Source organism: Suricata suricatta, chromosome 9 (assembly GCF_006229205.1).
Source record: "Suricata suricatta isolate VVHF042 chromosome 9, meerkat_22Aug2017_6uvM2_HiC, whole genome shotgun sequence".
Classification (NCBI taxonomy): Eukaryota; Metazoa; Chordata; class Mammalia; order Carnivora; family Herpestidae; genus Suricata; species Suricata suricatta.
Genome location: NC_043708.1, coordinates 28,181,383 through 28,205,708, shown reverse-complemented (window position 1 = coordinate 28,205,708; position 24,326 = coordinate 28,181,383). Strand labels below are relative to the sequence as shown.

General features: G+C 45.5%; 1 protein-coding gene across 11 annotated transcripts in view; it reads left to right on the top strand.

Moving 5' to 3' along the window:
- RGS6 (regulator of G protein signaling 6) overlaps positions 1-24,326 on the top strand; it is a 546,475-nt gene that overhangs the window by 483,732 nt on the left and 38,417 nt on the right. For all 11 annotated transcript variants that reach the window (XM_029951172.1, XM_029951168.1, XM_029951170.1 and 8 more), the window contains exons 13-15: positions 4,987-5,097; positions 14,931-15,056; positions 22,728-22,914. In XM_029951172.1, the coding sequence (XP_029807032.1) occupies positions 4,987-5,097; positions 14,931-15,056; positions 22,728-22,914 (424 nt within the window). The remainder of the gene's footprint in view (positions 1-4,986; positions 5,098-14,930; positions 15,057-22,727; positions 22,915-24,326) is intronic.

The window sequence follows — 24,326 nt, the reverse complement described above, 5'->3', positions numbered from 1 at the left end:
CCCCCCAAAAGGATATGTCCAAGTCCTCATCCATGGAGCCCGTGACTGTGACTGATCTAAGAAGAGCAGATGTAAATAAGGATCTGGAGATGATATCATCCTGGGTTATCCCAGTGGACCCTAAATTCAATGACAAGTAAGGAAGAGAAGGGAAGAAGACCCAAACACAGAGGAAAAGTCACAGGAGGACAGAGACAGAAAAGGAAGTTGGACATCCACCAGCCAAAGACTGCCTGGAGCCACTGGAAGAGGCAAGGAAGGATTCCTCTTCTTGAGCCTCCAGAGGGAGCATAGACTTGCCGATACCTCGAGTGCAGACTTCTAAACTCCAGAAGTAAGAAAGACTTCTGTCATTTCAAGCCACCAAGTTTGTGGTATTTTGTTACAGTAGCCCCAGGAAACTAATATGTACCTTAATGTGCAACCCATGTCTTTCAGAAAGAAAGGAATTAAGTGCCAAGTGACAAAGGGACAACTCCCTGTGGAGCTGTCACAGTGCTGACTTGTAGTGTGACCCTTCCTGCCACAGTGCTGCCCTAGAGCCTTAGGATGCTACCAGGCTCTTACGGATGAAGACTTGCCTGGGCACAGTGCCCACCTTGTACTCCTACAAGGACAACGTGCCTCCAACTGCACATGCTGGTTGCAATCACACAGCTTACATTTGCAGGAGATTTGAAAGATTCTTTTGAAATGCTTTTCTGTCGTTTGTCCAATGGTCCTAAGTGCTTAACAAGGCCACTGTGTACCATGGGGAACTTGATAAAGATCACTTACACGCCCACCCGAGAACAAGAACCAAGGTTTGACAACTTGGGTCAGTGCTCCCTTCTACCACCTCCGCCCCCACCCTGGGCAACAGCCCACACCTCGGACAGCCAGGAGGCTGTGAGGGGATAGGAAACCTGTGGTCATGTCTAAAACCAAGAGTATCACAGCCTCCTTCATTTTGATTGGATGAATAAAATGCGTGTCCTGAGCCGCTCAGAAAGTCAAAAATTTAAATGTGATGCTTCTCACACTTCACCATGTATATGAATCACCTGGGGAATCTGATTAAAAGGCAATTTTTGACTCTGTGGGTCTTGAGAGGGGGAACGTGAGATTCTGCATTTCTTAGAAGTTCTCAGTCGAGAACTGTGCAGCTGGTTTGTGGACCACACTTTGAGTGGTTATGAAATGTAGCTGCTGGCTGACTTCTTCATACTGTCAGCAGTAACTGAACCATGCTGGCCCTCTGCAATTCAGTAGTAAGAATGTGGTTCTGAATTTATCATTGCAGGAATGATTGGTGACACTCAAGTTGGCAGTGCTTAGAGAAAAGTTTTATCGTGGATCAATAACCATAAAAATATCCATAAATTCTGGCTTCATAATTCTACGTACAGATGTTAAATCTAAATAAATAACCCAAAAAATGGAAAAACTTATATGAACAATGGTGTCCCACTAAAGCATTATGTATACTAAAAAAAGTTTAATCTTTGTCTGATATAAAGGAAATGGTTACATAAAGTATAATAAATTCATGAAAGACAGTATTATGGACATATGTTTATCTTCTCTCCCTCCTCAAAAGGAACATGTCAGTAAAGGAATAAAAATGACAGGAACTGACAAGATCAACAAATTAATGGATTAATAGTTTCAACAAAATTTTCCAAGCTAGTCTGTGGAATTAGGGCATAGTCTCAGGCCTCTGTCTCTATTGTATTTCTTTTTCAATTGGGTGGTGAGGACAATTTTTATGCTTTTCTATATTCCTGAAATATTCCAAAATTTAATTTAAAAAGAAGAAGGTGGTTGGGGACAGAGTGAAGAACAGCATAACCTCCGTGTTAAGAGTGTGAGTATTATAACAAAGTGAGCCAGATTGCCCGACAAAAATCTGGTCTTGGCTCTTGGAGGCACTGGAGACCATGGAAGGAAAAAATAAAGCATGGGGCTAACCCAGAGAAGTGGGGAAAGTCTGTCCCTAGATCTTGGGATCTCTAGATCCCTGCTCCAGTAGGAGACCGTCTCTCCTACTTGCTACCACCACAGGAGATGGGCAGCTTATTCTCTGAAGAAATTGAATCACATCAGCTCAGAATTCAGGCTCGTAACATCATAAAGAACCCCTGAAAACAAGTGAATTCATGAGAGATCTACATACTGAACAGTGCGACCCTCTCACCCCCCTCTGCCTGGTTCTCCACCCTCCAAGAGACAGATGTATATGCCCATGGGCAAGAGATTAGAAAACTACAACCTGTGGGCCACATCTACTTCACTCTTCCACTTGACTGTTTTTACAAATAAAGTTTTATTGGAATACAGTCACATGCATTCATTCATGAATCGTCTGTGACTGCTTTTTAGTGCAACAGAAGATCTGAGCAGTTGCAATGGACCCATCTGGCCTGTAAAACCTAAAATATTTGTATTGTCTTACAGAAATGTTTACCTACCATTGCTCTAGAGAAAGATCAGTGTCCCCAAAGAAAAGCCCCCAAGTCCCTCATTTGGAGCTCTAGTGAGGAGACGGGTGAGCTGCCCATGACCGGACAATGAAGCCCTGTCCACACACACATGACGCCTCCAAGCAGGTTTTAGTGTCTTGCTCTTAAGCACAGGTGGATGTCCAGAGCTTTTCCAGACACTCAAGGGAAACCCCAATGTGAGGCAGTAGGAGGCAAACAAAGAACAAAAGGGACTTGGAGGAACCAAAAACTATTCAAGAAACAGACAATAATAATACAGAATTAATATCCTCAGAAATATTAATGTCAGATACCAGAATATTTTATCCATAAACCAAAAATTAAATCCTGGGATAAATAAAAGTGAGCCCTGGAAGCTTAAGAAAGTGATAGCCCAAATGTTTAAAAAGTAAATACATAACAAGATGGGAAGGACCATCAAACAAAAAAGATGGAAAACGGCAGGGCAAATTTAGGAAAATTAGATTATCAATCCAGAAGGTCCAATATTCAACAAGAAAGAATTATAGAAAGGGAAAACAGAAGAAACGAAGGGTATGAAATTAACAAAGAAATAATGCTTTGGGGAAATTTTTTTTATCTATTGCACATTGTACCCATCACAGTAAATAAAAACCTCCAGCAAAAGCCAGGGGGAAATTCCAGGGCACTGTAGCAATAAAGAGAAGATTCCGTTTCCAGAGAGGAGAGAAACTAAGCCAAAGAACAAGAATCAAACTGGATCCACACTTCTCAGCAGTAACACTGGATGCCAGAATACAATAGGGCAACGCCTTTAGAATTCTGAAGGAAAATGATTTTTAACCTGGAGTTTTATGTCCAGTACTATCAGTCCGGTATAAATATAAAATAAAAATATTTTTAGACCTGCAAGAACTTGAAACCATTAGCTTTTATGCATCCTTTCTTGGGAAACCACTAAAGGAGTATTTCAGCACAACCAGGGAGTAAAAATCAGTAGATGGACATGAAGTCCAGGAGGCAAGCACAGACAGAAGTCAAGGGCGTCCCAGGAGGGGGATTTCACATCAAGTGTGTAGAGCAAACAGTCCAGACTGGAGCACGAGGACTCCAGACTTTGGAGCGAGGACCTTCGGGAGACAGGGTGACAGAACTGAACAACGGTTAGCTAATGTGTTTAAGATGGGGGAAAATTAGGGGCACCTGCGTGGCTCAGTCGGTTAAGTGTCTGACTTCAACTCAGGTCATGATTTCATGGTTCGTGAGTTTAAGCCCCACACTGGGATCTCTGCTGTCAGCATAGAGCCTGCTTCGGATTCTCCGTCCACCTCTATGTCTGCTCCTCCCCTGCTCACTCTCATTCTCTCTCTCTCTTTCAAAATAAATAAACTTAAAAAAAAAAAAGATGTGGAAAAATTATCGCTAAGTATTTTACAGATTTGTTAGAACATTTGGAAAGGATGGTATGCTCCTTAGCTCAGCAGAAAACAATTTATATCTAGTTTAATAATGTGGACACTGACTATTGATTTAACAAAAATTATTATACGTCTCTTAGGAGGATCATGGGAGGAAGTGGTGGAGGGAGTTGGGGACTGGTGAAAAGAAAGTTAAATCCTCATCTAAAATTGATAATCAAGGGACAACTGGGTGGCTCAGTCAGTGAAACACCCAACTCTCGGTTTCAGCTCAGGTCATGATCTCACAGCTTCGTGAGTTTGAGCCCTGCATTGGGTTCTGTGCATTGGAGTCTGCTTAGGATTCTCTCTCTTCACCTCCCCTGCTCATACTGTCTCTGTATCTCTCTAAAAAAATAAGTAAACTTTAAAAAAATTTTAAATAAATAAAATTGATAATCCAGAACAACTATAAAACACAATTTAGAAATACACCGGTAAATGCTAAAGGAAACAGAAGGGTAGAAAGTAGACGTCTCTGGAAGGAGGGACAGGAGAAGAAAATCACTATTGCTATTGCTGTGTGTGTGAAATCATTTAGTACTATTTTATTGTTTTTACCCTGTGCATTTTGATTCAGTAAAAATTTCATTTAAAAAGATTAGGTGGCCATTTAAATTATAACTGGAAAAACTATTGCTTTGTGGATACATGCTTAGAATGCATGACCTCCTTCTGCTTTGTCAGGATTTTAGTCTTTGTCATAAGGAAGTCTCCCAGTTGGGAACCCTTGTCTGGCAGCCGGGAGGGGCTCCAGGGTCCTTGGTGTGACCCAGATTCCCTTAGACCCCTAGCCTCTGTGACCGGGCGATACACAAGCAGGCGTGGACCTGTGTATCAGTCACACAGGGCTGCACCAGGGTCCAGGTGAAGAGTAACGGGGGGAAAGACCCAAAATGCATATTTATGCCATGACGGCAGCAATACATTCCTCATGAGAAGGCAACAAGCATAAATAGAAACAGTTCAGTTTGTCACTTTCCCTTTAACTAAGAATTATACAAAGACAGTTACGACGTGTGTGTCAAAATTGCAAGTGTTTATGGAAAACCAGTGGCATTCTTGGCTCTGCTTCCCTCCCGCAGCCTAATTGCTTACACAGAACAGTATGTGGAATACGACCCGTTGATCACGCCTGCCGAGCCGTCCAATCCCTGGATCAGCGACGATGTCACTTTATGGGACACGGAGATGAGGTAAAAATAAAAAAATGTTTTAAAGTTTGAGAAAGAAAGAGATGTGAAAGGAAATTCATGAGATCATGAAATTACACTCTTTACTGTCTTAACTGGACTCTTTTTATCAAAAGAACAGAAACCCCTCAAGTGACCTCCTGACTACGTTTTGCTCATACGTGGTTCCACCTCCCTATACCTTTGGTTTGTACGTGGACCCTTAGTGGCTTGCTCTGACCTCTCTCTAACCCTTTGGGTGTCATGATAACAGGGACAGTCCTTCACACTTCCTAGTTCCCATTGCTGGAGGGGGAAAAAGTCTGTTGGCCGATTTGTTCATATGTGTGCAGGAACAACACGGATAATACTAGGGAGCGCTTACTCGGCACTGGCCACCGAGTAAGTGCCTCACATGGAGTCCCCAGGACAGGAAAACATTATTCTTCTCGTCATTAAACAGGTGAGGTAACTGAGGCACAGAGGAGTTAATGACCTTGCTCGAGGTCACACAGCAAGTGGGTAGCAGAGTTAGGGTTAGAACCCAGCTCAAAAAGAATGAAATCTGGCCATTCGTAGCAACGTGGATGGACCTCAAGGGAGTCATGCTAAGCGAAATAAGTCAGGCAGAGAAGGACAGATACCATATGTTTTCACTCATAGGTCTAACAGGAGAAACTTAACAGAGGACCATGGGGAGGGGAAGGGGGAAAGAGAGTTGGGGAGAGGGAGGGGAGGCAAACCATGAGAAACTCTTGAATACTGAAAACAAACTGAAGGCTGAAGGGGGAGGGGAAAGGGGAAGGGGGGTGATGGTCATGGAGGAGGGCACTTGTGGGGAAGAGCACTGGGTGTTTTATGGAAACCAACTTGACAACAAACTATAAATAAAATTTTTTAAATTATTAATTTTTTACAAAACAAACCCAGCTGGAGAGCCGCGGTTTTCATCACTTCGCTCTTCAGGAGTAACTGGAAGTAACCCTTTGCCCACCAGGGAAGTTGGTACATATACTATCATGGCCGAGCCGAAGCCCAGAGGGACTTGGACCAGAGTCACAACCACAGAGGGAAGTGCGCACACACATTCAGTGCGGGGGCCTGTGTGCCCTCTAGCCCTCAGCTAGTAAACTTTTTATTTCATTTTTCATTTCTTCGTATCGCCCTCATGCGCTTTCACTCTTGTTCTTTTTCTGGCTTCTTTCTTGAAATGAAAAAAAAACATAAAAAAAAAGTAACAGAGGTCTCTTATTACTTCTATATGTTGCTTATTATAAAAAGTCCAAACTATTCAGATGTGCAGAGTGAGGAAAATTCTCTCTTTCCAGTCCAGTCTCGTTTTCCAGGAAGACTCTTTGTTGATAGTCTAAGGCCGCGGTTCCCAAACTGTGCCAAGGCAGGAATTCCACAAGGTTAGGCCAGGATATTCTGGATCTTTGAGGGAAGTGCCGTGGCATTTGACATGTGTCAGATATACTGCATAAAGCACCAGCTTAAGGTACTTCGCCATTTTCAACATTTCACATTACCTTCCTTTCGGTGATGTTGTATCTTTGCAAATCTGAGTTGTCAGGGCCGTTGTTATGATAAAAAGCAAGTAGTGGGCAAAAGTCAAAATGAAACAGAAAATGAGTGTGGTGGAGTCCGGTCTGATTCCAGAGTTTGCGAAGATGTTCAGTGTCCATCAGGCACCCACATGTGGTTATTTAAGAATGAAGTGTGCATTATTTTTTCGTTCAACTTATATGTACTCTACAGCTACTAAGTTTTTAGGACATAAATATATATTAAGTCCTTTGGACCTGATGGTTTCATAAGCAAAGTTGTTACATTTTTTGTTTTTTGTTTTGGGCCCAGGGGCCCCAGGAAAAACTTACTAAGGCACTAAAAGTGCCATGAACTGAGGAAGTTTGGAAACCTTTGGTTCAGAGTCTATCCTTTCAGATTTTTATGTATACATAGTGTCATATTCTTTTGCGTAAATGGATTCATTACATGTACATTGTCCCATATTTTTTAAATGAATATATCGTGGTGATGTTTCTCTGTAAATGCATATAAATCCACCTCCTCCTCTTCAATAATACATAGTGTGCCCTCGTGGGAGAGAGGGTAATGTATTTAACCAGCCCCCAGGTCACACATCTTGAAGTTATATCCTTTTTGTAAACAATGATGCAAGGAACATCCTTGCACACAAGTCCAATTATTACTTTAGGATAAGTTTCCGGGAATGAAAACGCTAGGACTGGCAGATAGATTTTGATTTTAGTTCACATGGCCAAGTTTTTCTTGAGCAAAATTCTATCAAATCTTTCCCATGTCCATAGCGTAAAGGTTCCCTTTCCCCCACATCCTCCCCAATCCACACATTATCAGTCTTTGTCATCTTTGCAAGTGTGAGGAGTTAAAATAAAAATCTCATTGATTTTTCATTTCTTTGTTAAAAGATTCAAGAATCCTTTCTCATGGTCATTTGGTATCCATTTTCCTCTTGTGACTTGACTGTTTTGTGTTCTGTGCTCAGGTTTCCCTGTGTTTTGCTTTGGACATTGGGATATCAAGCTGTTACATTCACTTGGTCCATATATATTTTATCTTTTACCTGTTATTTTATGTTTTCTGGATCTCGTTCTTTTTGTTTCTTTTCCTCTCCCTGATTTTTGCTTTATTAATCAGGCTTTGTATTAGCTTTTGTTACTCCAGTTTCTATTCCAGTCATATTTACTTTTAAATTTTTAATTACAGTTGGCATCAATTCATACAAATAACAATAAAGTGTGTAAAATAAAAAATAGAAGGGGAGCCTGGGTGGCTCTGTCAGTTAAGCATCTGACTTCAGCTCAGGTCAGGATTTCACAGTTCATGGGTTCGAGGCCCGCATCAGGCTCTGTGCTGACAGCTCAGAGCCTGGAGCCTGCTTTGGATTCTGTGTCTCCCTCTCTCTCTGCCCCTCCCCCACTCATGCTTGCTCTCTCTCTCTCTCTCAAAAATAAACATTAATTTTTTTTAATTAAAAAAAAAAGAAAATTCCCTTTGCCTCTTCCAAATCCCATTCTCTGGTGATGGGTATGGTAACCTGATATATTGTAAACCAACATTTTGCGACTGACATTTCTCTGTCAGCATTAAAAGAAAAATAGTTTGTAGATGAGTATCTTCTTTCTAATAGTTCTAACATGCCCTAGGTCGTCCCTTCTAATCTGATCCACTGCCAGAAATTCTAATTCTAATCCCTTCTAATCTTTTTTTAGCTCAAGGTATTTTCTCTCCTTTTATTTATTTATTTTTTTTTAAATCACTACTACTCTTTTTTCGGTTCTATCTTCTCTTTCCAGGAAATCCTTTGGTAGAAATTCTGAGCCTGAGATGGGGCAGCCGTATCTTTTTATCTTTTCTCTTCTACAATTCCCATCTTCTATAATTCCCATTTTCTATAATTCCCATCTTCTATAATTCCCATCCCAGTATTTCTATTCTATGTTCAAGAATAGAATTCCTGGGGGGCACCTGGGTGGCTCAGTCAGTTAAGCATCTGACTTCAGCTCGGGTCATGATCTCACAGTTCGTGGGTTCAAGCCCTGCCTCAGGCTCTGTGCTGACAGCTCAGAGCCTGGAGCCTGCTTCTGATTCTGTTTCCCTCTCTCTCTGACCATCCCCCTTTTATGCTCTGTCTCTCTCTCTTTCTCTCTCAAAAATAAATAAACATTAAAAATTTTTTAAAAAAGAATAGAATTCCTTGAATGATTCTTCAGAGTGAACAGTTTCAGAGTGTCTGTTCAGTGATTTTACACTTTAATGAGTTTTTCTTTTCCTGCTGAGTACTGGGGAGGCCTGGTTGATGACCATGCTTTTCATTTCCAAGAATTTTTAATATTTCTTGGACTCTTTTTTCATAGTACCCATTCTATTCTTTTGATATTTACCCTCTTAAATCCCCCTGAGGGTGTGACACAGGTTTGGGTTTTGTTTTGTTTGTTTCATACTTCCCCTCTATTTCTGACACAGAGTTAGTTTCACTTTGGGTTATTTATCACAGAATCAATCACTGTGACTGTAACCCTGTTCAGAGCAGATCAGTCTGTCTTTTCATATACCCAGAAATTTGGGGGACTGTTGCTTTTCATAAGTGAAGCTCTTGGCTATTGACTCTGGCCATATATTAGAAACACCTGGAGAGTTTATTTAAAAAACAAAACAAAACAAAACAAAACAAAGCAGGGTGCTTGGGTGGCTGTTGGTTAAGTATCCAACTTTGGCTCAGGTCATGATCTCACAATTTATGGGTTTGAGCCCCATGTGGGGCTCTGTGCTGATGTCTCAGAACCTGGAGCTTGTCTTCAGATACTGTGTCTCCCTCTCTCTCTGCCCCTTCCCGACTTGTGTTCTCTCTCTTTCTTTCATTCTCTCTTGCTCTCACTCTCAAAAATAAATAAACACAAAAAACAATGCCCAGTCCCTTCCCTAAGCCAATTAAATCAGAATTTCTGGCCATGGGGCATTGGTTTGTCTGTTTGTCTGTTTGTTTTAATTCTACACTTGAGAATCACTAATTCAGGCAGACTAGATTGTGGCTGGGGAGGACTTCCTCAGCATCTGTGAGGTCCATGGCTCTCAAAGCACAGGGCACCTCAGAAGCACCTAGGATGCTCATTAAGAAGACAGATGCCCTAGGGTGGTTCTGGGTGTCTGTATTTTTAGCAAGTGTTCTAGGGGATTCTACAGCACAGCAGTTTGAGAAGTTCTTGTGTGGTTTGCAGAGTCCCCACCTCGCCCCCTCCCCCCGCACCCCACATGCTCTCCTCTGAGCAGTTCATGTGGCTATAGGGCTTCACCTGAAAGTATTAGTGAGGAACCATAGGTCAGTCAGCAGGGACCCCCTCTGGGTCCTCTGGGTCTTGGCCATGTGAGCCAGAGCAGACTGAAAGGCTGGGTCCCCTCTCAGAGCAGGATGGGTGGTAAAGCTCCAACTTCCCCTAGCATGACATCCCCACAAGCCAGGCACTCCGCTTAGTCTCAGGTCCTGATGGGGTTTCAGAAGTTCTGCAGTTTCCTCTCCATAGTGCTCCCAGGAGGTCCTCTCTCCTCCCTCCAGCTGAGGGGTCTTAGGGAACATGGTTAGAGTGCAGAAGCCAGTGAAAAGTAGGGGGAAAGTGGAGTGTCTATGGAAGGCTCCCTGCTTTGGTGAGATGCTTTTTCCCCCTGTGTTAGCTCTTCACCCCTGGATTACAGAGGCACTACTCTCTGGTTTTGTTACCTGGCCAGGAAATGCTCCCCGTTTGCTGAGGAGGCCCTCTCTGTCATAGGGAACCTCAGTTTCATATTTCTGAGTGTCCGGTGCCCACCCACTGCCTTTACTTCCAGTCCTGCCACCCAGAGCTTAGGGGCTTCCCAGGCTTCTGTTGGGGACATAGCTAATTTCTTTTCAGATGGCCCTGGAGTCATAGTTGGTCCTCAATCAGGTGACACGAGTTCCGTCCATCTGCTTCATACCTTCCAAACATTTCTCAAAGTTTATCACCTGCTGATAGCAAATGTCTTTGCCTCTACATACTGTGGGTTTGTTTGTTTTCTTTTTAATTCTGTTTCACTGAACCCCAGACTCTTGCCTGTCCCTTCTTCCTGGACCCCTTCCTCAGAACCCCTCATGGCTGGTTTCACGTCTCAGTCAGCATCAGTGTCCTTCATCAGAAAGGTCTTCTGTGATCACTCACCCTGTAGTGATCCCCCCATCCATCCAGCTCTGCTCCTTCACATCCTCCCCTTGGCTCTCTTTCTAGGTAGGACTGAAATAGGACCATGGCAGAAAGAATAATAAATCACTATTTTAAGCCAGAGTTTTGGGATGATTTGTTACAGAGCAATACATACATGGGCCATTCCCCATCAGAGTACTCAGGACCTTCAGGCTATTCTAGAGGCATCAGAGAAAATTGCCATCCTTCAATAGCCTTGACCCTAAAATGGCACCATGGAATATTCGCTCTTTAAGGAACTATCCCTTGTTTCATAATTTTTCTAAAGACTCAAAAGTCTTTTCAAGATGGCTTATGTATTTCCCTCAAATGAGGGAAATGTAGCAGAAGACAAGGTAGTAGGAAAAAAATAGAACAGGCTTTAGAAACAGGCAGACCTAGGTACCAATTCCAGACTGTGTGACTTTGGGCAACTTGACCTCTCTAGAGCTCTGGACATCTAAATACAAATATCCACCTCCCTGGCATATATTGAGATTCAATATAGATGGTTGCTTCCTCTGACCCTGGCTTTCTTGTTCTCAATGTGGGCCATTTCTACCATGCTCTTAGGATGGGGGATCAGCTGGAATGAAAGATGGATTTTGCTCTCTATGGTTTGGGCCACCCAGAGAGATGGAAGAATTTGGTAAGAATCAGTGGGCACAGAAGACAAATTAAAGAAAAGGCATCCAGTTAGCAATTAGAAAATACCATCAGGATAAGGACACATCATCCACATCACTATACACATTTTCGCATTGAATTCCACCTAGTGTTGAACACTTGCTGTGTGAAAACACTATGTTGAATATAAAGATGCATGAGACATGGTCTCTGCCCTCAAAGGCTCACAAGGTAGCTGGAGAGACAGTGACATACCCTTGAAAAGCCAAATGATGATGCAAGTGTGTGTCACAAGGAAGCATCTCAATACCATGGTTGGAAACAAAAGGGGTTTGAGCTCCATGAATTATTTGTTTGAGTTGGGCCAAGGGAAAGTTATTATGCCAATCACCTGGGGATGTTTTAACTTTCAAAATTATTTTATAACCAGAGTCCATTCAGGTGTAGCAACATGCTCAAATCTTATCTTGAACCTTAAAGAGGTTGATGCTTAGAAATACCCAAGTGATGCAAGAAACAGACATAGAGAGAAGCTGTGTCCAAGAAGCCCTTCATAGAATAGATCCAACAACCACATGCACTAGGAGAAAAAGGAGCAAATGTGGAGCATGCACTTATAGAAAGAGGATTGTGAATAATGGATAGTTGAAGGAACCCAGATGTTGAATAGTGTCACCCCAAAATGCATACCCTTCTCAGAACCTTCAAATATGATTTTATTTGGAAATAAGGCTGTTTCAGATGCAGTCAGTTAAGATGAGGTCAGACTGAGGTCAGAGGGCTCCTAATCCAATATGCCTAGTATCTTTATAGAAAGTAAAAACAGACACAGACACATGCAGAGTGCATGCCCCGTGAAGACAGACATATGGGGAGAGCACCATGTGAAGACAGAGGCAGAGATTGGAGTAATGTACTGTAGGCCAAGAGTCATCAAGTATTGATGGCAACATCAGAAGCTGAGAGAAAGGCATGAAAAAAATTCTCCTCTAGAGCTTTCAGAGAAAGCATGGCCCTTCCAACACCTTTGAGTTTAGAATCCTAGCCTCCAGAATTATGAGAGAATAAATCTCTGCTATTTTAAGGCACCCAGTTTGTTGGGTTTCCTATGGCCATCCTTGGAAACTAGGGCATCAAGGTGCCCTGTCTCTATGACCACCATATTTCTGCTGAAGTCTGATCTTGCAGCTTTCTGGATGTCCTGATCTCTGTCCTAAGTCTCTGATTCTGCATCTAACATGACAGCAAAGGCCCCCAAAATGCCCTTTCTCCTGCCCCTGATACCACCAAGTAACCTGGTAGGATGAATGTGGATCCACTGCTTGGGTACCAGAAAGTGGTGACACTAGTCACATGTATACATGAAGCAGTCACTATGAAAACGGAGTGACTTTCTAACACCTAGCTCTTGGGGACAGCTTTCCATCAGGTGAAGCTTCCACCAGCACCATCCCTACAGGGCCCTACAAGCTTGGCTGGCAAAGAACAAACGGTTGAGCCCATTCTGGCTCACAGCATGACCCCAGCAGAAAGAGACAATGTACTGTGATTCTCCAGGGCTCACATTTGCTCCTCTCCTCAACCTCAGGGGGACTTCTCCATAAACAGTAGTTTCTGTCCCCTGGAAAGCTATCAGGTGTGTTGGGTTCTGTGGCTTGAGTTTGAGAGAACTCAGGATCCGTCTTCTTGTCTGGTAAAAGACCCAGCCTGGAACCTTGGAAGAGATGTTTTGTAGAAGTCCTCGTGCTTGACTTGATGGGCGTGATCCTCTCCTATGACCCTGCTGGGCTAAGCCTGGTGGTTGTATACAAGATTCTCCTGAGCCCCAAGACACAATCTCAGAGTTAGAGGATCCTTCTACTGCTGATTAAGTCTATCTTTGCAGAAATAGAAGGGTTGGGCTTGAATCACTTCAGTCCAGAGGTCTGTCCTCCAATACAGTAGTCATAGCTACATGTGGCACTAAGGTGGAAACTTTAATGATTTAAAGTTAAATATAATTTAAAATTCAGTTCCTCCATCACACTAGGCATATTTCAAGTACTCAATAGCCACATGTGTCTAGTGGCTACCATGTAGAGGGAACAGATACAGAAAACTCTTACCATAGCAGAAGGTTCTACTGGGCAACCCTTGGCTAGAGCTATTTGTTTTTCCAAACCTTTCAACACACACTCACTTCTCCTTTTTCACTAAGTGTAATTTTCTATGATAAATACAGAGAAAATATTAACTCCATGGTTTTATTCACTTAATGCCTGTTAGAGATAACAAAAAGTATGTGTCTTTTTTAAAAGAGGGAAAATAAGCAGTGCCAGACCAGTGCTCCTCAAAGTTGTTGTTGTTTTTTTCTTTTATTTGAGAGAGAGTGTGTGTGTGTGAGCAGGGGAGGGGGGCAGAAAGAGGGAGGCAGGGACAGAGGACCTGGAGCAGGTTCTGAGCTGACAGCAAGGAGCCCGATATAGGGCTTGAACTCAGGAACTGTAAGATCATAACCTGAAATGAAGTCGGACACTCAACTGAGGGAGCCACCTAGAAGCCCTGCTCCTCAAAGTTTAATGAGCACTTAATCACCGAGGGATGATTGTTGGGTTGTGGATTCGAATCCACAGGTCTGAGTTGCGGCCTGAGATTCCACCGCTGGTCCCCAGCCCACTTCTTGCATGGGTGGTTATAGTGTGCAGCTTGTGAACTAGAGCCCTATTGATGCCTGAAGGATCAGGGGAATAAATACACAAGTGAACTGCAAATGGAAAGACAGAACTGAAGGAAATGGGCTGAGGAGGGTCATGTGGTCTGAGGAGGGTCCCGTGGGTGTGAGTCAGCACAGCAAGGTTAAGAGCTGCCCTCTGGAGCCACGAGGTCTGGACTTGTCTTGACTCTGTCACTTCCAGCATTTCCCTGGGCAAATGACCACTAGACCTCAGTTTCCCTATCTGTATAGAAACTACCAGTATATTTTTCACAGAGCAGTTGTGAGGACTCCGTGAGTTAGCAGAGTTAAGGTGCTCAGAACAATGCCTAGAACATCATAAACACTAAGCAGATGGTTGTTAAATGAACACAACATTCTGTTTCCAAGTAAGTGACTAGGGTTCATCCTTGGTCATTTATGACCAATTGTATGTCACTTGGATCTAAATAAGACTAAAAATGGTGGAGCTTAGAGTAGGGCTATAACTGACAGCAATGGTCCAGAGAAGACAAATAAACAGATTGTTTTATTTCCTCCAGATCATAGCCACTTGGTGAGTATCCTGAGCCTCACCTAAATGTTGCCCCTTTCAAAGTCTTCTCTCAAGAGACATTCTGCTGTTGGCTGATGTGATGTAAAGTCTGCATCTGGACTCTGTGCAGGTTTTATAAAAATCTATCACTTAAATTTGAGACATTGCCCTTCGGCATGTGGCAGCAAAATAGATTTGTTATCGGGAATAGGACACAGGTTTTTTCCATGGAATTGATCATCTTTTAAACCTTTCTTCTCCCTAAAAGCAAAGAGCCCAGCCAGCAGCGAGTCAAGAGATGGGGCTTCTCTTTCGACGAGGTGTTGAAGGACCAGGTGGGGCGGGACCAGTTCCTGAGATTCCTGGAGTCCGAATTCAGTTCAGAAAACCTCAGGTAACTCTCTCAAAGCTGTGTGCAGAGGGTGTACAAAGAAATTTGCATAATCAGTCTCTCTTTCTGCCTCCCCTTCTCAATGAAATGTGATTGTTCAAAGTCCAGCTAATCTGGCTACGGTTGAAGTGAAGGACAAATGTGATGCATGACTTTGGTATCACCATGTTAGCACTTCCCCAAACCCACATTTTTTTTGTTCTTTAATCCAAACACTTGTTAAAGTTATTGGAAACACGTCTGCAATAATAAGCAAATGATCAAATGGGTTTGATGACACCGTGCATTCACTAAAACCATAAAACCGTGGAGCTTCAGAATGGAAAGGCAGCTCAGAGACTTTCTCCTTCAAAACTTCTCAGTCTGGGGTCCTGAGTACTTGACAAGCTAACCAGGAAAAAAAAAAAAAAGAGGCCTCTCCGAGCTCATTTCAGTATTTCAAAAAGCCAAAGTAAATACCATTCAATACCTGGAGCATAATTAAAATATGCTTTTCCTTTTGGGGGGAATTCTATCAACACCATGTCGTGTTTGCTCTGGTCACCTGCTGCCAGTGAGAACGTCTGATCGTTTCCGTTGGTCCCCAACTAATCAAGATGAGGGGAAATGTATTGATGTATTAATAATTACTGTTCAGTAGAAGAACAAAACCAAAACTTTCAAAACATGAGGTCCATTGAGAGAGGGGAGAAAGGGAGAGCATTCAACGGGAAAGGGTCTGTTGTCATGAAAAATTTGGGAGCGTGTGGTTTATTTGGGCTCCCGTTGTATCAGATGTAGACAACGGAAGCCTATGGTAAAGGTGACTGGTGTCAGACTCCTTAGTGACATTAGCAAACTGGTGACTTCTCAGATGGAAATCTCGGGGTGTTTTCTTGGCACCAGGTTCTTTTTTATATGCTGGGTTAATTCTCATCTTCCAATGGTATTTTTTTTCCAGAAAGGGTGGTTTTATTAATTTTTTAAATATTCCTTAACTTTAAAAAGGCAGAGAACTACTATGGGCCAAGGACCCCCCTCCCGTGTTAATGTGCAAAGTCCATGTTATTTATTTGGCAGTAGAAAACATATCAGTCCCACACATCAATCAAGTTGGTATTTATCACACACCTATGCTGTGTCAAGCCCTGTAAGATCTGCTGAGGGATGCAGAAAAGTCAAGATGCATGATCTTTGCCTACAATGATCAGTGTAGGCCCTTGAGGAAAAAAACACAAGAAACTATTAAATCATTAAATGAATATAAATGAGTATAAACACTAAGAACTGTTTTCGGAAGTGTTTTTACAAAGGAAAGGATGAACGTAAGACAGAGTAGGTCACTCATAAGCTGGCCTTTGCAGAACACACAGGACACCGATAGACGAAAAAGAAGGGAGGAGAGTATTCTAAGCAGGAAGACCCAATGGGCACAGGTGGGGCAGTGGGAGTCTCCCACATCACACCGTCCTGGAGGGACGTGTAGATACCAGTTCACTGTACGTATCTATGCCTTTCTAGGCAGCCATGTACCTATTGTAAAAACAGATAAGGCTGCATATCTGATTCCAGGTCAGGGCACAAGATTTCTTTCCTTATGCTGAGGTATGATTCTAAACACACCTCAGAGATTCGCTTTGATTCCTAGGTAACAGAAGGCTTGATTCTAAAACTCCTCATTAGGAGGATGTTGAGACCAGTTCCCAGGCCATGCATGGAGGTGGGTCCTGATTAGGAAACCACGCCCTCTGTGGCCAACATGATGCACTCAGACAGGTTCTCTGTGCCCCAGCTCAGCCCCAAGCCCCACCCGGGGCTTGGTCCCCATGAGCTGCTCCATTTCTCTTTCTCATCTCTGTCCCACGCGGGTCCCCAACATAAAATGGTATAGAGGTCTCCTTTACCTGACTGTTTCTCAAAGCATTAGTGGCCTTATGACCCTCTGCCACCTGTACCATTACAGAGACTTTGAAGAACGACCACAGGGTCCTGGTCATTTTGAGGGTCATTTTGAGTGGAAGCATCTGCTGGCTCAGCACCTCCTGCCCAGTCTGAGTGTAGCCAGAGGCACACCTCAGTTCAGACGAGTGTCACGAAACCGCATACCACTTAAGGCCAGGAGTGCACAGAGGAGCGTGTCCCCAGCGGGCACTCAGCACCTCATCCTGCCATTACCTCTTGCACCTCCGCCAGCACTTTTCTCCTGTGCCAAGAGGCTACGTGCGACCTCAGGTGAAAGACTGTGTGGAGGCCCTTGTGAGTGTGCCAGTGACTAATCTACACCCCCAGCATGAATGCATAAATCCACACTCAAAGAGGGTCCCCTCTGATCCATGGCAGGAGATAGGATAAAGAAAATAGAACAGCCAGAGATGAAAAGTACAGCCCGAGAGCTTATAAAATCCTCTCTGGAGGCCCAAGTTCCATTTTTATGATATTCAGCATTATTGGATGGATGCAGGAAAGTTCAGTTTGAAATCATACAACTACTTAGGACTCTTCCGTCATCCATAACCAGGTGGTTTCTCCCCTCCCCTTTGTGTTCCTTTCTTGGGCCACGGATATTGGCTTAGTCCCCACCATGACCCAGGGCCCAAGGACTCAGAGCTGTCCAGGGCAGCCATGGCACCCTGCAGATGCACCCCCAGCCATGGGAACAGCGCCCCTGGAGCTGTATGTGAGGCACAACTCAGGGATCCTGCTAGCCCTTTGCGTTGGCCACACTGGGGGGTCACCTCTTCTCCCCAGGACTGATCAACAGCCCAGGCAACTGGCATCAGAGGATGCGAGGCAAAGAGACCAACCAGAACTCAAAAGGATACATTGCAAAGGGCATCTCCATTTTGTCTTCCTGTGCTCCCTTGAATCTCTCTAGCTACAGGAGTGCTTAGATCCTAACACTTTGCACGGCACCTGGAGTGCCAGTTAAGTAGCCAAGTGGTTGTGTGGTTGGATCTGTACCAGAGCTTCAGGGTGCCGAACAGAGGAGCCCCAAAGAGATGTAGAAATCACTCCCACAGCGTCACCCTGGATCCTTTAAGGACAGATGTCTGTGATAATACGATGTAAGTTCAAGTCCTTGTGTGTGTGTGTGTGTGTGTGTGTGTGTTCTGGTAAGCCCATGAGATGAAAGAGGGGTGTCGTCTTCAGGGCCTAGAGCGGGCATGGCCAGTGCATTTTGCTGCAGCCAGCACAGAGTGAGAATGTGTACTCTCCGGGGCACCCTGCGTGGGGACCAAGGCTCCCTTTGGACAGGGTGGGCCCCTAGAGCTACTTGCTTAGGGCCTGTCGAATGCACATGGGCTCTCATCCACAACACCAGGGCCTCAAGGCTCTGAAGCAAGGACTTCGAATGCATTATCTGACCTTATCCTTCTCCCTTCTCTGTGCATTCTCCCAGAATGGCGACAGGAGCCCCTCAGCCACCTTTGCCCCAACCCCATCTCCCCTTCACAAAACTGTGCCCTCCCTGGCTCGGACACCCTCTGCTGCACGGCAGGGCACGAGTTAAAAATCAAAACCCACAGCAAAGAGCGTTCCCCGTACATTTTTTATGAGCTGTAACGTCTCCTGAGAGAACGTGGTTGTTCTTCTAACCTGCAGATTGATTATCCCCGTTCCACACTGTGTCAGCTGAAGGGAGAAGCAATTAAAGAGAGCACAGGGGGAGTCTCCAGGTTTGCCTGGAGAGCCCCCGTCTCCAGTCATTGCCCCGGGTCCTGGGAGGACCTGGGAAGCTTCTCGAGGCCCAGCGGGACTCACCACTAACCAAACACATGATTAATCGGAACAGAGGTGACTCACACATCGCCATGGCAATCTGTGGCACTTCAGCCACTGCCCAGTGAACTAACTCAGTGACCATGGTGCTGGTGGCTGTGGCCATTTGTGGGCCCCGGAGGATCTCTGCCCAACCGGGGAACCAAGTCAAGTTGCATCCATTGTTCCTGAGTCTCTGTTGGCCAGCAGAGGGCACAGAAAGCCTTCTTTGGCATAGAGTTTGCTTTTCTCTGGGAACGAACCAAAAGCTGGATTTTTCTAAGCACTGAGAACCCTAGTTTCTGACCAAAAAAACAGGTAAACTAAGAAACGAGGGGCTGCCCAGACACCCTGACAAGATGGAGAATGCGGACAGCTGCATGGTGTCCTGCTTCCAGCCAGCCTCGAGGAGAACACCCCTCTCCCAGCCAGCACCACGGTCCTGGAGACAGAGGAGGCCACCTGGGGCAGCCCAGGACTGTCCCCAAGTCCCACCCATGGCCGCTGGGCCCTGTGGCAGCCGAGCCTGGGCTGCCTCCCCACAAAGGCCGGTGTCTGGCCCCAATTCCTGAGCCGGATCACATGCCCCGGCACACGGGCTGCCTCCCCAGGCTCTGATGACTCCAGCAGAGCAGGACAGATGGGCTTCCTGATACCAGCATGTCCTTGTGGCCTGCCAGTCATGACAGCCCTTCTGCTGCAAGCCGCAGAGGCTTAGTGCAGGATGGGCGGATCTGCCTCGCTGCTGGCCTCTTCCTCCCTGCTGGAGTCCTCAAGGAGGAGCGCTACCTGCAGGCTTTTGATAAGGCAGAAGCTGCGGAGCCTCCGTGGGCCTCGCCTCCGCAGCAGGCGTGTGTCTGGGAACTCGGTGGCTCCGGCCAGGGGAGTGTGGCCGGGCAGCCAGGGCCCCAGGCCTGTGGGCTCACAGATGGCAAACGCAAACCGGAGCCTGTTCTGAATTTCAAATCGGCACAAAGGTTCTTTGGAACGGGCGATGGTAAACACGTATGGATGTCAGGATGTTGTTGTGACAGCACTTTTGATGTCACCTGAGAAGGATAAGGCAGGTCACCTCCAGAGCAGACAGAAGGCTGGGAGGGTCCCTGTGAGAGCAGGGAGGAAACGCTGCTGTCTAAGGAATGTCATCTCCTCCTCCTCACCTAGCAGACCTGTTTCTTCTCATGCTTAAAAAAAAGAAAAATTCTTGGTTATGACAAAGGAGCCTTTTAATTGTTTGTGTCAAAGATGGTTAAATTTTCTTCTGAAATCTCTATCTATATCCACTTTAGACCTTCTCTGTACCCAGCTGAGTGATGTGCATTAATGTGGCTCCCAAATCACCCTGCAAAGGGGCCCTGAGGCGTTGGGAACCACAGAGCCTGCAGAGCTCAGAAGCTGCTGGGTCCTCAGGGCCTTCCCAGAGCTCGAGAGCTCCTCCTCAGAGCAGATTGGAACAAAGGACAGAGGTGACAGAAGGTGACACCCCACATGACATTGATTGAGGGAGCAGCACATTGCCTGGGTACCGTCCATTTGTGTGAGAAACCGCAGGGTCGGGGTCTGGCAGGGCTGGGAACGATGCTGGCCCAGAGAAGCTGTCTCCAGCCCTGAAGACTCAGCCCAGGGGCAACTCCCCGAGGGAGGGCCCTTCTCCCGTCAGCCCCAGCACGTGGCTGCAAAAAAATTCACCAGCTCTGGTGAGTTGCCCACTAGCCCTCCTTCCAGTCCTTTGAAAAACCCACACCAGCTCCCTTCTTCAGAGCTGGGTTTCCTAAATCTCACCCGCCCATCCAACACTGCCCTCCAGACGAAGAAAGCCTAGAAGCACTGTCATCATCAGATGGCCATTTTCACCTGCTAAGTGTTCCGGCCACCTCCTTTATTCCATGCCAGCCCTAGAGGATGGGATGGAGACACCTAAGGACCCTGAGCCACTGGGCTGGGAGGTAGAAGAGCCCCACTTCCCCTTGGGGTCTCCGGGGCCCCCTGAACACCCGAGCAGGCTTGCAATTCCATTAAAACTCTTCCTCTGCCCGTTCGCACTCTGCTCAGAGAACGCTTACTGTTCCTTCCCCGGTAGCCAGAGGACATGAGCTGCAGAACTGTGGCAGAAAGAAAGGTGGCCAGTGTGGAGGGCCAGGTGATGACAGATGGCAGCAGCAAGAGCCCCTGGCTGCCTCTGCCCAGCCCCCCAAGGAGAAAGTTGTGCCCTGAAACTGTGCCCACCACTCTGACCCCTCCACGGCTCCCACCCCCAGGACCTGAAAGCATTTCAGTTGCACCTGGATGGGAAGTTCTTCAGACCCACATCACATATCTCACCACCCACTTCATACCCATTTTACAGATGAGGAAAGAGATGTCTAGAACGGCACAATTCAAAGACAGCAGCATAGTTAAGATGAGGATAGAACTGTGTTTTCTGATCTTCTGGTCAACTGAGGTCACTAAGTTGCCTTCCCTGCCTCTCTCTCTTCAGGACCAACAAAGGAACCATGAGGGTTTTCTTTAAAGGGATTAGTAGAATCCCAAATGGCAAAGCAGGGGAAGAATAGGAGTCCTCTCTGCCCCTTGCACACACCTCTCCTTGTGGAAATGGAGCTGTAGTACCACAGTTGGCCACTGAGTGGTGCCTTTGGGCCACGCACTTGGCTCCGAAGACAATTCTATGAACAGCACCAGAAAAACATGCTTAACCTTTAAAAAAAAAAAAAAAGGAAAAAACAAGTACGTCTTACTTTGGGTGCAATTCGATGACAGATTGAATACACTTTCCACCGTGGTTCAGCTTCTCTTGTCCCAGCCCTTTCAATGACTTGAGTATGTGTGAATCCTGTGGCTGTGGGAAGGACATAGCCCTGGGCCTGTTCTCATGTCTTACTGATGGGAAAACCGGCTTGTCTTGTTCGCAAGGCACAAGTGTGCTACCCAGATCTGGGTCCTGCTTCAAGTCCTCCCCGGGCTGCCTTGGAAACCATCCTCACAACCGAGAGCTGTTGTTCAAGCTTAGTCCTGTTTGCTATGACTCTCGGCAGAAAAGAGCTCACACCCAGCTCTTCCAACGGCCGCTGCCATGCTGATGCTGAGGAATTCATGAAAGGCACATACGGAAGCGAGCAAGAGGCTTTTCTCTCCAGTGCTCCCTGGAGAATCTTTTGGCATAGAGGTTCCCCCTGTATGCCTCTTCTGCTTTGTTTCTGATGAGCCCATCTTCAATCCAACAGCCATTTACTGAGCACCTACTAATTGCTAAGTACCCTGCTGGACACTGACCTTGCAAATCGTCTCTTTTTCCATCTGTAACATGAATAGTGGATCCTTCCGGCTCAGATATTCTTCATGGTCCTAAGATTCTACCTGCCTCTGTGATTTCCTTCCTTTTGATGCTCCCAACTGAGCCCAACCAGACACGACAAGGGAAGTCACCTTGTCTGTGTCAGGGCACCTGTGTAGAGTGCTGGCTCTCAACCAAGGGTGATGTCACCTCCCAGGGGATGTTTGGTAATATATGGAAACATTTTTGGTGGTCACAACTTGGAGAGGGGTTGGTTACCACTGGCATCTGGTGGGTAGAGGCCAAGGTTGCTGCCCAACATCTCGCAATGCACAGGGCAGCCCCACAACAAAGAATTATTGAGCCCGAAATGGAAATAGTGCTGAGGTGGAGAAACCTTGATGCAAAGGGAAAGAAACTTCTTCTTGGTAAGCAGAAGCACAATGATTTTCTAATGTGCGCTTCTCTTCTGTTCTCCACAGTAATGGAGGACCCTTTGAATTTTTAGCGTCCCCGTTGTCTTTGCTACCTAGGCAGTGGCAGCCGGGAAGGCTGGGCGATGCAGCAGAATGAGTTTCGTGGGATGTCAGTTCTGGGACCACATCCAGCAAAGTCCAGATGCTGAACCCCCTGGAACTGACTTTCTTTATGCTCCACTTCAGGTTCTGGTTGGCTGTCCAAGATCTCAAGAAACAACCCCTACAGGACGTGGCCAAGAGGGTGGAAGAAATCTGGCAAGAGTTTCTGGCTCCCGGGGCACCAAGTGCAATCAACCTGGATTCTCACAGCTACGAGATAACCAGTCAAAATGTCAAAGATGGAGGGAGATACACATTCGAAGATGCCCAGGTTTGTCTCTCTGCTTGAGTGGTTTCTACTCAAAGGATGTTCATTTGTCTGCTCCACTGCCCCACCCTTTAATACAGGTCCAAGGCATTGGGTGTGCCTAGAATTTCAGGTTGTATTGTTTGTAAGGCCATCAGTGGAAACCATTCCAGGTAGGTGTGTAATGAAATCCTTCCTAAGATGTCTTCCGAGATTAGTTATGTTATACAGAGATAGACATTTAGTTATATGTGTTGCCTTATCCAGGAGAATCTCAGTGTTTTTATAGAATCTTAAGTCCTATAGTAAGTCAGTAGGGGAATCTGGAAACCATAACACAGCATCAGCAAAGTGGGTATAGTGAGCCGCCAGGGCCGTGAGTCAAGCCCACATCGAACTGTGAAGCCCACAGTCATACCACCAGCCTACACTGCTTCCATAGTGATTTCCACCTCTGCAGTTACATTTGGGGAGCACCCCCGCATCCCAGGCCCTGTGCTATGTGATAAGATACCATAAAGAAGGACAAAAGCTCCTGTCCTCAAGGAAATTACAAACTAGTTGGGGAGAAAGACAATAAAATGGGGAATTTTACCAATGTGAGAAGTGCCTCAAAGGGGTGAGCTCCTGGGTCTACGGAAGCCCATAGAAAGGACTCCTAACCCTGGATGGCACAATTGGGCACAGATGCTGGGGAGGCTGGCAAAAGAAACAGAAGCCACAGAAGCCACTCTAAACAGTAAGCTTTACCTTGAAGGCTAGGAGGTACTGTTTCTAAAGTACTGCATCCAGTACTAAGGCTGGGAGGTACTATTTCTAAACTACTGCATCCAGTCAGTTTTCTACTTCCTGGCCTCTGTGATTCCCTTTCATCCATCCTACACCCAGTGATGGGCCTTAAGGTCTCACTCTTGTCTCCTCAGCCCTCTTCACTTCTCTTACTTGTGGGGTCCCCAAATAGAGAATTTGCATAGTTTGCTTTCCTACAGACATTATTATCTAATTTAGGAAACTCAGTGGCACTAATGCAAATAATAGCATGGGAACACAACCAGTGTCCCTTGTCATCCAGATTTGCCTGTTTATTTGCTCAGAACTTCAGAACGGAAACACCTCCCAAGCTCAAACTGTAACTGTCTTTCTCTTCCCCTGACCATGAGCTCCATTAAATGCTGGTCCCTGGCAGATTTGATTCAGTGTTGTTGCTTTATGAAAGCTCCAGTCTCTCACACCCTTTGCAGCGCCAAAGCAAAGTATTTAAGTCATGATAAATCTTTTTTTGTATATGTCTGTGTATATGCTTTCAAGCACATATTGATGTATCCTAGTAAGGAGAGTGATGGAGAAGTTCCATGGGTGATGGAGAAGCTCCTTGGGTGATGGAGAAGCTCCATGGGTGATGGAGAAGCTCCTTGGGTGATGGAGAAGCTCCATAG